The sequence below is a fragment of the Colobus angolensis genome, unplaced genomic scaffold (genome assembly GCF_000951035.1).
Source record: "Colobus angolensis palliatus isolate OR3802 unplaced genomic scaffold, Cang.pa_1.0 Scaffold78, whole genome shotgun sequence".
NCBI lineage: Eukaryota > Metazoa > Chordata > Mammalia > Primates > Cercopithecidae > Colobus > Colobus angolensis.
The window spans coordinates 448,130-461,117 of record NW_012121598.1 but is presented as its reverse complement, the minus strand read 5'-3'; the positions used below and the strand labels follow the sequence as shown (position 1 = coordinate 461,117).

General features: G+C 38.7%; 1 protein-coding gene across 1 annotated transcript in view; it reads left to right on the top strand.

Annotated features, from left to right (window-relative positions):
* GATM (glycine amidinotransferase (L-arginine:glycine amidinotransferase)) overlaps positions 1-10,598 on the top strand; it is an 18,263-nt gene extending 7,665 nt beyond the window's left edge. The window contains exons 3-9 of the mRNA XM_011928540.1: positions 1,874-2,069; positions 3,140-3,330; positions 4,858-4,995; positions 5,156-5,320; positions 6,515-6,578; positions 7,366-7,482; positions 9,496-10,598. Coding sequence (XP_011783930.1) covers positions 1,874-2,069; positions 3,140-3,330; positions 4,858-4,995; positions 5,156-5,320; positions 6,515-6,578; positions 7,366-7,482; positions 9,496-9,608 — 984 coding nt within the window. The 3' untranslated portion in view covers positions 9,609-10,598. The remainder of the gene's footprint in view (positions 1-1,873; positions 2,070-3,139; positions 3,331-4,857; positions 4,996-5,155; positions 5,321-6,514; positions 6,579-7,365; positions 7,483-9,495) is intronic.
* The last annotated feature ends 2,390 nt before the right edge of the window (positions 10,599-12,988 follow it).

Genomic DNA, 12,988 nt, shown 5'->3' with positions numbered 1-12,988 from the left:
ATTTAAAACATTTTTAAACTTAAAATATATCAATGTACATTGCTTTGCTAATCTTTTGATGAAGGTTTGAGGCTTTTTCTTAGAGTCTGGATTCTCTGATTGGAGTTCTGCTTCATGTAGCTTGAAAAATGGGAAGATGCATCATGTACATTTCCCAATGTATTTATGCAAATTGAGAACTTAGACATTTGGAAAACAATCTGAATGCAGAATATGTGTAGATTTTTACATTTTTGAAAACCAATATTTTGGCCGGGCACGGTGGCTCACACCTGTAATCCCAGCGCTTTGGGAGGCCGAGGCAGGTGGATTACGAGGTCAGGAGTTCAAGACCAGCCTGGCCAACATGGTGAAATCCTGTCTCTACTAAAAATACAAAAAATTAGCCGGGTGTGGTGGCCTGCACCTGTAATCCCAGCTACTCAGGAAGCTGAGGCAGGAGAATCACTTGAACCTGGTGGGAGGCGGAGGGTGCAGTGAGCTGAGGGTGCAGTACCACTGCACTCCTGCCTGGGCAACAGAGTGAGACTCCATATCAAAAACAAAACAAAACAAAACAATATTTTAGAGCTATTGCACCTACCCTATTCAACAATAATTTTTAGCAAACTGATTGAGCCATTTTAAAGCATTCAAATGTTTTCTCTTTGGTAGTCTTTTAAAATACATACAGCCCTGGAAACTTTCTAAATTTTTTCTTCAGTTATTAAAAATTTGTGAATTTGGTTATCATATCACTTTCTTCTATGACAAAAAGACTCGAAAAGATGTAAGAGCTGAATGGATTAGAAAAAGGAGAGGTGTGGTTGGTGTGAGGCATTTTGACGGGGAATTACCAAAGGCATATTTGCACTGTTACACAATTTTGGCAAGTGTTAATTCTGTTGAATGGGAAAGTCAATAATGGTTTTTGTTGTTGTTGTCTTTCTTTCTTTCTTTTTCTTTCTTTCTTCCTTTCCTTTCCTTCTTTTCTTTTCTCTTCTTTTCTTTTCTTTTCTTTTCCTTTCTTTCTGTTATTGACACAGAGTCTCACTCTGTTGCCCAGGCTGGAGTGCCGTGGCACGATCTCAGCTCACTGCAACCTCTGCCTCCTGTGTTCAAGCAGTTCTTCTGCCTTGGCCTCCGAAGTAGCTGTGACTATAGGCACATGCCACCGGGCCTGGCTAATTTGTGAATTTTTAGTAGAAATGGGGTTTCGCCATGTTGGCCAGGCTGGTCTCGAACTCCTGACCTCAAGCTATCTGCCTGTCTTGGCCTCCCAAAGTGCTGGGATTACAGGGGTGAGCCACCATGCCTGACCAATGATGGGGTTTAAAGAGAAATAAATCATATTTGAAAGTTTATTCCTGATCTTAACAGGGTCTAAATATCTTTTTTTCCCTTCACAAAATATCTTGAGGTGCTATTTTCCAGACAGAATTCTGAGATGCATGGATAACCCATGGTTTTGGCTTAGTATAAGTGCTTTTATTCTCTTATGCTAGTTTGTGTGTTCTCTTGTTCCGTTTTATTGAGGCTCTCTGATAGAAGTGCTATGTCCTGTTTTGTCTGCAAAGTGTGGCAAAAAAAACTGGCCAAGAGGATTCCAAGCCTGTCTGAAGGTAAACATGCTGTTAGTCGTTGGGCATGAGATCTCAGGCAGAAGGAGCAAAAGATCTCAAAACATCAAGATGTTTTAGAGTTCTTCATTCAGCAGATACTGAGTGTCTGCCCAGAGAGCATATGTGCTCAATGCTAGAAATCAACACTGAACATGGCGTGGTTGGAGTCTCAATTCCAGTACCTTATACAAAGAGCTGTTTACTGCCTGTGAACCTATCATGAGCTATATTTTTCTCCTGTAAGTATTGCGTTTATTTGCTTCTACTTCCAGGCCAACACATATGAAAAGTACTGGCCATTTTACCAGAAGCATGGAGGGCATTATTTTCCCAAAGATCATTTGAAAAAGGCTGTTACTGAAATTGAAGAAATGTGCAATATTTTAAAAATGGAAGGAGTGACAGTGAGGAGGCCTGACCCCATTGACTGGTCATTGAAGTATAAAACTCCTGATTTTGAGTCTACGGGTAAGTGATGTCAGATAACTAAACTGCCAGTGTCTGAATTTTCAGTGTCTTTCTTAATGTGTAAGGGGAAAGCTCCAAAAAATTTCTTGGAGAGTCCTTTGCTTTGCTAGTTCTTGAAAACTTTAAAGATTTATTTAGGAATGGTTTGGTCCATGTTGATATGATTAAGATGTATACATTCTAAACTCCATTCCATCTAGTGGAATCTCCGTGAAATAACAAATTTTCCTACACTTTATAGTCATTTCCTTACATAAGAACAGTGGATATATTTAATTTTCCTCAAGAACAGAAATTAAAGGGGGAATAGAAACATTTCCATTTTATTTTTAACTGACATTGCAGCATGACTGTTCTTGTGCCTTAGGTCACTGTTCTAATTTCTAGTTTTAGATCGATCCTTGGCTCAGTTTTTATCTTGTGATGCTGATGGTCCTTTGAGAGCTCTGTTTCTGTATAGCAAGAAAGGAGCTTACAAATGGTGAAAGCTTGGTGGTTCAACATCTCTTTGTACAAGGACTTTATTCCTTCACTTTTTTCTTTTCTTTTTTTTCTTGGCTTCCTCACCACCACACAGAATTCATGTGAACAATCTAGTATGTATTATTCAAATTTTTTGCCATTTTCATATATACATATACACATGTATTTTTACTAGTTTTTTTTAACCAAAAAAGGTCATATTATATAGACTTTTTTTTTGAGACAGAGTCTCACTCTGTTGCCCAGGCTGGAGTGCAGTGGTATGATGTCCGCTCACTGCAGCCTTGGCCTCCTGGTTCAAGTGATTCTCCTGCCTCAGTCTCCCGAGTAGCTAGGATTACAGGCACATGCCACCATGCCTGGCTAATTTTTTTTGTATTCTTTTAGTAGAGACGGGGCTTGACCATGTTGGCCAGACTGCTCTTGAACTCCTGACCAGCCCAGTCAGGATCAAGTGATCCGCCCGTCTTGGCCTCCCAAAGTGCTGGGATTACAGGCATGAGCCACTGCGCCTGGCCCTATATAGACCTTTTTTGTCTTGGAAATTAACACTGCTGAAGTTGTCATGGAATTTTTTGGTCTGACAGGTTTATACAGTGCAATGCCTCGAGACATCCTGATAGTTGTGGGCAATGAGATTATCGAGGCTCCCATGGCATGGCGTTCACGCTTCTTTGAGTACCGAGCGTACAGGTCAATTATCAAAGACTACTTCCACCGTGGCGCCAAGTGGACAACAGCTCCTAAGCCCACAATGGCTGATGAGCTTTATGACCGGGTGAGTCCCTAATAATAGGCTAGCTTATTACTAACTTTTCTAACTGATCCACAAAGAGTAAGATAGAGATTCTGTGATACCTTTTACATATTATGCATTTTAGAAAGAGAAAACATCATCTTATTTTTAAAAAGTGATTATTTTATGATGAATATGATAAGAGTAAATGATCCTATGATAGTAATAATAATCGCTAACACTTTTTGGTGCTTACCTTCTTCTGGGTCCTGGGTTAAACCCTTTATTTACATCCTCAATCCTGTTTGTTTTTCACAACAACCCTAATGATACTGTAGTATCATTCCATTAGAGGGGAAGAAACTGGCCTACAGGTATACCACTATTCATTAGTGGAACCAGAAAAGTCACTAGACTGAAGTTCACTTTTCTTCTTCTAGAAAAAGAACCTGGTTTACAGTCCAAATTCACAGTAAAACGAAATGTATGTCCCTTATTAAATCAGTTACCATTTGATCTTTTATAGAAAAAAAACTGAAAATCAAAATAGCTTCTGGGTTTTGCCACTCCCAATCAAATTTGGCAGGGGAAACATGGCATCTCATTATGGTATGAGTTAGGCTTGGGACCAAATTCCTTTTCTAAAAGAACAGAATGACTTCATCCTGTTTACTTTCCATATGGGTCATGGAGTATTCTCAGAATCAGTTACTGCCTCTGTATCACCTTTTTTTTTTTTTTTTTTGAGACAGAGCCTTGCTCTGTTGCCCAGACTGGAGTGCAGTGGCATGATCTCAGCTCACTGCAGCCTCTACCTCCCAGGTTCCAGCAATTCTTCTGCCTCAGCCTCCTGGGTAGCTGTGATGACAGGTACATGCCACTATGCCTGACTAATTTTTGTATTTTTAGTAGAAACGAGATTTCACCACGTTGGCCAGGCTGGTCTCGAACTCCTGACTTCAGGTGATCTGCCCACTTCGGCCTCCCAAAGTGCTGGGATTACAGGCGTGAGCCATCTCACCTGGCATGTACCATTTTTTTCTAAGTACATAGTGCCCCCTCATCCTTAGGGGATACGTTCCAGACTCTCAGTGGATGCTGATACTGAACTCTCTATATTTTGTTTTTCCTATACATATATACATACCTGTGATGAAGTTGAATTTACAAATTAGGCACAGTAAGACTAACAACAATAATGCATAAGAAAATGGAACAATTATATAAATATACTTTACTAAAAGTTAGGTGAATGTGGTCTCTCTGTTTCTCTCAAAATAATGTTTTGGGACAACAGTTGACTGCAGGTAACTGAAACCATGGAAAGTGAAATCATGGGTAAAGGAGGACTATTGTATCAGGAAATTACTGTAATGCTAGTTTGTTGTTTTATTGTTGTTTTGGTTTATTTATCATGGACCCGCTTCTTTCCCAGGCATGTTTTAGTCTAGAACTGAGTAGTAATATTTTGGAAAATGATGTTAAACTAATTTTCTTAGTACTGTATGCCTTATAAATAATTTTCTCATGATCCAATGCATTGTTTGTGTTCATTCTTGTTCCAATTAGGATTATCCCATCCACTCTGTAGAAGACAGACACAAATTGGCTGCTCAGGGAAAATTTGTGACAACTGAGTTTGAGCCATGCTTTGATGCTGCTGACTTCATTCGAGCTGGAAAAGATATTTTTGCACAGAGAAGCCAGGTAAACGCAGGCTGCCTCTGAAATTTCACACTATATTATTATATTCTTTACTTCCAAATTAAAATATTTTCATCCTAAATTTTTTTCACCTTGAGTATTTTTAGTTTTCTAGACATAGAACCAAATATTTATTGATTGTATGTCTTTCTTTTGTTTTCAGGTTACAAACTACCTAGGCATTGAATGGATGCGTAGGCATCTTGCTCCAGATTACAGAGTACATATCATCTCCTTTAAAGATCCCAATCCCATGCATATTGATGCTACCTTCAACATCATTGGACCTGGTACTGTGCTTTCCAACCCTGACCGACCATGTCACCAGGTAAGAGATTTCTCGGGACTCGGGAAAAGCAACAGAATCTAGTAACTAAAATAATTGACACTTTTATTTTAAGCACTTCCATGGTTCCTAATGGTTCTGAATGACAGATTCAGCAGTACTCAACATTATTATGATCAAACATTGGACTCCTTATGGTTTATTACAAGATGTCCACCATGCAGGAATATATGTAGTTGACACAATAATTAGTATGGGATCATCAGACTTTGGCCGCTTGCTTTTGTCAAAGTCTCAGATTTGTGCATATGTGTGTATTTTTATCAAACAGGGTGGCATTATCTCATAACTTGCAACAGTAGTTCCACAGCAGCAAATTTTAGACAAGATGATCCTTGCATGGGCAGGGCAATGCCACTAGACAGCGGTTGTCTTCCCTCTACAGTGGGTTAGGCTCCCTTTGGCCAACCCTGCTTTGTAGGGAGAAGCAGAGCCACTGAACTGCAGCTAGTCTATCCCTTTCACCTGCAGCCTCCTACTTTCTGTCCACAGCCCCCTACTTCCAGTTAGGTGATGAGTGATTTTCTGTTATTTGCAAGGTTGCAGTACAACTTTTAAAAACCACTGTTATGCTGTGTCACTGTTCATTTCTGTTTTTTATTTTTAGACCCGATGACCATGACTACTTATTCATTTCATTTTATTATCATTTATTCATATAGTTAGTGGGTATGTGAACACAGGGATGGCCGAGTTGCAAAAGATCGCTAAGGACCATATAGTTCTTTGAGAATGCATAGCTAACAGATCTGTCTTTATACCATGGTCCTAGATACAAAATGATGGACAAGAAGTAGAAGGACTGTGGGTTTGACATAGTCACATTTTTGTTTTCTTGTAACTAAATAGGAAATTTTTCAATTTTTAAAATGAGAATTTCTAAGGAAAGTATCTTTGGTTTTTTAAGACTCTGAAACCAGAGAAAAGTATAAGACTGTCTTTAAAAGCTTCAATATTTCTGTTACTTTTTAACTTTAATCTGGGGATTTTATGTACATTTTTAATTAGGATTCAGACAAAATCACCCAAATGTTTAGAAATTTTAATTTCTTTATTTTGGAAGCTAAGAAGACAGCTTCTCAAAAAGAATTATTACTGATAAGGGTTATTAGAGACTAAGAATAATAATAGTATATGTGAATTTAACAGTTTTGGGGGGTTTTTTCGGTCTTATAGATTGATCTTTTCAAGAAAGCAGGATGGACTATCATTACTCCTCCAACACCAATCATCCCAGATGGTATGTTTACTTTCATACACTGATAGACTAAAATAATGACTTTAGTGACCAAGGATCTTTTGCCTATAGAGAGCAGCCCAAATGTTAGCAGCTTAGAGAATGTGTTTCCTCAGTAAGGTGTAAAGTGGTGCTTGGGACTGTGAGCATCAGAAAAAGGCAGGGACTTGTGTTTGCAACTTTTTCTTCCATAGAAAATGAAGTGAGGAGAAGACAGAATAAGACAATATCACATAAAGCAAGATATGACTTTTTTTTTTTTTTTTTTTGAGACAGTGTCTTGCTCTGTCGCCCAGGCTTAAGTGCAGTTGTGCATTCACAGCTCACTGCAGCCTCAGACTCCTGGGCTCAAGTGATCTTTCCACTTCAGCTTTCTAAGTAGCTGGGACTATTAAGTGCAGGCCACTATGCCCAGCAAGTTATTTTTTGTTTGTTTGTTTGTTTGCAGAGATGGTGTCTTGCTGTGTTCCCCAGTAAGACACCATCTCTGGGCAATTGTCTCAAACTCCTGGGCTCAAGGAATCCTCCTGCCTCAGCCTCCCGAAGTGCTAGGATTATACCATGCCCAGCCAAGATACGACTTTTAAAAGAATACATTCAAATGTATAATGAGTACAGATTGATTCATACCATTTATAGATAAATTGTTTTAAGATTAAAATAAGCGTTCACATGGAAAGTGAACTACTGAGAGAATTGAGCTGTCACTTTAATATATTCTTCACTTGTAAATCCTTGCTTTAAACCAAAATCATAGCAGACATGGTTTAACAGTTGTTGCTGTTTTTAGATCATCCACTCTGGATGTCATCCAAATGGCTTTCCATGAATGTCTTAATGCTAGATGAAAAACGTGTTATGGTGGATGCCAATGAAGTTCCAACTCAAAAGATGTTTGAAAAGCTGGGTATGTACAACAAATGAAACGTGTTGTCATACATGAAAATGTTAAAGGAGAAGAACTAAAGAAATTACATGCTAGGTTTGATAAATGGTTTATCTAATTCAATTTTGATTCCTTTTAGAGGCACCAAGTTATTATTTCACAGAAAGTCAGTATTTTTATTTTTAACACACGTAGCCCCCAAAAGTTGGAGATGCATCCTGAACTCCTGAGACACCCCCTTAGCAGTAAGTTTATAAATCTTATGTGACTTAGCCAGCCTCCTGGTGCCCATGTGTGGAAACCCACCCCTTTGCAAGTGAGCAGATAGCTTGGCCAGCCCTTCTTCAAATAAGAAATCATTGTGGGTCCTTTAAAAGTGTCCTGTCATCACATATTTTAAAGGACTCATAAGCGTACAGATGCAGAAGTAACTTTTATGTGTAATAAGCATAGTTAACAAAGTAGTGAAACGCAAGAAAGTGTGTCAGTAAATCATTCAGTTTTGAATTGAAGAGCAGGACTGGGTTTTACTTAAGTAGGAGTTTACTTATCCTGATATTCAAAATTTAGACCAATGATTCTAGTATTATTGAGAGAAATGTTGAAGGAAAGGATTTTCATATGAGCTGTTGTTATAAAGGGGTGTGTGTGTGTGTGTGTGTGTGTGTGTGTGTGTGTGTTTTGAGACAGAGCTCTGTCACCCAGGCTGTAGTGCAGTGGCGCGACCTCGGCTCACTGCAACCTACACCTCCTGAGTAAAGGGATTCTCCTGCCTCAGCCTCCTGAGTAGCTGGGATTACAGGCATGCACCACCATGCCTGGCTAATTTTGTATTTTTAGTAGAGAGTGACTTGGCCAGGCTGGTCTCAAACTCCGACCTCAAGTGATCCACCCACCTCTGCTTCCCATAGCGTTGGGATTATGGGTGTGAGCCACCATGCCCGACTAGGAAAGTCTTTCTGAATGGCTCATGCCACCTTCCTCTCCCTGGCTATACCAGTGGGCCCTTAGTGACTTTGTAGCCTATCCTCCTCTCAAAATAATTAGCTTCTTGAGGAAGAAGAATAGATTTGCTTTTTAAAACCCCACTATGTCTAACACAACAGATTCTTCCTAAATACCGTTGGTTAAATAGGCCACGCATATCATAGCCTTGTTATTACAGATGGTACCAGATTAAACTGATTGCTGGATTTGCTTTGGTACCTGTATAACCATACAAACCCAGATATTAAAACACCAGCTGTGTTCCATTGTTGCCTTATGGTGGCCTGGTGAAGTTAATCTGTATCAGTAAACTCTCCTTACATGTGAATATGTAAAGTCAACTTTTCAGGTCAGCTAAATTTTGCTTTGCCTATTAAATTAACATGGTAAAATTAGAAACAGTCTGACAAAGTAGTTAACGTATAATTCTAAAAGGCCTTGAGATTTTTGTTGTTGTTGTTGTTGAGACGGAGTCTTGCTCTGTCGCCCAGGCTGGAGTGCAGTGGCCAGATCTCAGCTCACTGCAAGCTCCGCCTCCCGGGTTTATGCCATTCTCCTGCCTCAGCCTCCTGAGTAGCTGGGATTACAGGCATGCACCACCATGCCTGGCTAATTTTGTATTTTTAGTAGAGACGGGGTTTCACCGTGTTAGCCAGGATGGTCTTGATCTCCTGACCTCGTGATCCGCCCGTCTCGGCCTCCCAAAGTGCTGGGATTACAGGCTTGAGCCACCGCGCCCGGCCAGGCCTTGAGATTTTAGTACTTGACCATTTTGAACATTTTGTAGGTACACTTGCTCAGTCTATTGACTTGTAAATAGTCAATAGAACAAAACTTCAGAGTTCTCTGTTGACTTTTTGGAGAAGATTTTATATTAGCAGATGAAATATAGTTGGTGAAAATAAAATTGGAAGAGAAAAGACTATTCTGGATTGGGCATCCTTAAGGATTAGAACCACAGGATTCCTCCAAATCTGTAGGCCTGCTTTCTCTAGGAGAATCTTCATGTTAGTCCATCTAACTGACCTCATCTCTCTTTCAATGCAGGTATCACTACCATTAAAGTTAACATTCGTAATGCCAATTCCCTGGGAGGAGGCTTCCACTGCTGGACCTGTGATGTCCGGCGCCGAGGCACCCTACAGTCCTACTTGGACTGAACAGGCCTGATGGAGCTTGTGGCGCTGGCCTCAGATACACCTAAGAAGCTTAGGGGCAAGGGTCATTATCCTGCTTTAAAAAGTGCATGAACTGTAGTGCTTTAAAGAATCATCTCCTTAACAGGGGTTGTAAGCCTGGTTTGCTTCTATTACTTTTCTTTGACATAAAGAAAATAACTTCTGCTAGGTATTACTCTCTACTCCTAAAGTTATTTACTATTTGGCTTCAAGTATAAAATTTTGGTGAATGTGTACCAAGACAAAAATTAGTCACCTGAGTAACTTGGCCACTAATAATTAACCATCTACCTCTGTTTTTAATTTTCTTTCCAAAAGGCAGCTTGAAATGTTGGTCCTAATCTTAATTTTTTTTCCTCTTCTATAGACTTGAGAATGTTTTTCTCTAAATGAGAGAAAGACTTAGAATGTACACAGATCCTAAATAGAATCAGATAATCTCTTTTTTTATAAAGGAGAGAAAGACTTAGAACATACACGGATCCTAAGTAGAACCAGGTAATTGTCTCTCTTTCTAATAAGGAATTTGGGTAATTTTTATTTTTTTGTTTTTTAAAAAATAACCTAGACTATGCAAAACATCAAAGTGAATTTTCCATGAATGTTTTTAATATTCTCATCTCACCATTGTGATATATGCTACTAAAAACCTTTTCATATACATCTTACCTCATTTCAAGTGAATTATTTTAATCTTTTCCTCTCTTTCTAAAAATTTACAGGAATGTTTAGTGTAATTGGATTTCGCTATCAGTTCCCATCCTTAAGTTTTGATATTCAATATCTGATAGATACACTGCATCTTTGGTAATCTAAGATTTGTTTACAAATGTGCAAATTATTTAGAGCATAGACTTTATAAGCATTAAAAAAAACTAATGGAGGTAAAACCTATATGCGATGTGAAATAATTTTAGTGTTGATACTGTATGTGTATTTTTATTCTAATAAACTTTTGTGTTCCATACTGAATTTGGCATTGGTCTAGTCATTTTAGTGTAAGTAAATTATAGGAATGTGGCTCTTGATACAGAATTCTAATTCTCTAAAATAATCAACATATTCATCACAAAAGTGAATCTAATATTTACATTCAGAAATGCTTAGCAAAGTCAGATTTTTGTGTATTAATTAATTCATTCAAAAATATCTGAATATCTTCTGAGTATAAGGAGTAATCCTAGGCCCCGGAAAGGAAGAGGCTCTGTTCTTAAGTTGCTGAATGTGTTTTTTGTGAAAAATCTGCATAGATTGTGTACTTTGAAATGAGTCACAGGTTTCAACCATACCCTTACTAACACCTTTAACTCCTTTACATCCTGGTGTTCGTTTTACATCCATTACAGAAACACCTATTAGTCCTATACATGGACTGAATCCTGCTTGAGAAATCTATCCAGTTGTGTGGATTGGTGCACATTAGGGTATATATTTGCAGGCCTAAATACTACCCGACAATTCTGCTACACAGTTCTCTATGTCCTCCTCAGTAGCTATTCCAAACCTTCACTACATTTTCTTAGCTGATCATATTGTTTTATTTTTCACAGAGGAAATAGAGACCATCAGGCATTAGTTCCTTCAGTTTACAATCCTCTATAGGTTTATATACATTTGCCTATTCTGGTTAAGTTTCTTTCTCCTTTCCTTTCCAGTAAGTAGTTCTCCCTTATCCTTAGGGGATATGTTCCAAGATCCCCGATGAATGCCTGAAACTATGGGTAGTACCAAACCCTATGTGTACTATGCCTTTTCTTATCCATGCAGACCTATGATAAAGTTAATCTGGTGCAAAACATGGCTGTCAGTCGGGAACATGTTTTCTGTTCATGTCTTGCAAACAAAAATGTAATGCCTTTTCCACCTTAACTAAGCACTTATCAACGCACTGTGGCCATAACTTTTGCCATGTGTAGTGCGACAGCAAAACTAGCATGAATTTATTTTTCTTTTATCACAACTTCACAGATAGGAGATTCGTTCTTACTATGGATCTCAGCAAACTCAACATGCAACTTTTTCTTGTTGAGAACTTTCACCTTTCCCTTAAAGCAAGCCACTTAGGCTTTTCTTTGGTGTGTCCAAATTGCCAGCATCGAGACTTGCATTTGAGTCATTATTCAGTAAAATAAGGTTACTCGAATACCAAGACTGTAGTCTGATAACGAGGTGGCTGCTAAGTGACTGAAGGACGGGTGGTGTATACAGTGTGATATGCTGGACGGGAGGATTCACGTCTCAGGTGGAGGGAGTGGAGTGGGCCAGTGCAAGATTTCATCACGCAGCACAGAACAGCATGCAATTTAAAACTTATGAATTATTTATTTCTGGATTTTTCTATTTAATGTTTTTGGACCATGGTTGACCACTGGTAACTGAAACTGCTGAAAGTGAAACTTTGGATGAAGGGATTACTAGACTACCTAAGCTTCTAGAGAGAAAAATCAGGCCTTCATCTCATTGCATGCATTTGCTTCTCAACCCTGTATAAAGGGTCACTTCTCTCACTGCTACAGAAAAAGAGGTGAACCTTCTGACCAAGTCTAATCCACACAACCATCCTTTGATCCTAATCTTTCTCGTTTTTTAGAATTTGCTACATCGATTATCTTTCTTGTAACTCCAGCACCACCACCGCCCTGTGTGTGTGGGAGGGAGTTTCCCCTCAGAAAATAGTCATGCTCAAAACAATCCGCAGTGTGGTCTACATCCCCGATCCGTGATCAAGGCCTTCTCGTGACAAAATGATCACTCCTAGTTGGAGAGCTACCACTTGTCTTGCAATATCATATAACCAAATAGATTATCAAAGTGTACATACAGATTCCACACATTTTTAATAACCAGTTGGTTTGGACTTCTACAGATGGCTGAGCCAACCAAAAGTTCTAGCATACGCTTTCTCATATATTTGAATTAACTTTACAGCAAGTCATTTGCCTACCTAATCTGTAGCAGTGTGTACTTTGTAGTGTGTATCTGTTGAGTGATTATAAACTATAATTATTGTTGCTGAAGTCAAAATAATGCTTCAGGCCAATCCTGCTCCATAGGGATAATATGCTGAAGGGAATTTAGTTCAATATCCCAATATATTTGATTGTTAATATCAATATTATAAGTTGTATTAGCTTCTAAAATAATAATTTTAATTTTACCTCATGTGATCCGCCTGCCTCAGCCTCCCAAAGTGCTGGGATTTACAAGCATGAGCACGTGGTTTTATTCCTTCCAATTTTCTATTAACCCATTACTTTGAGGATGAAAAGTAGTCTGATAAGCCTACTGAATGTGATGTATTGGCCCCCAATCCTGTGGAAGTCTTATAGTTAATTATAAATGGTATCATAAAGGAGGAAACC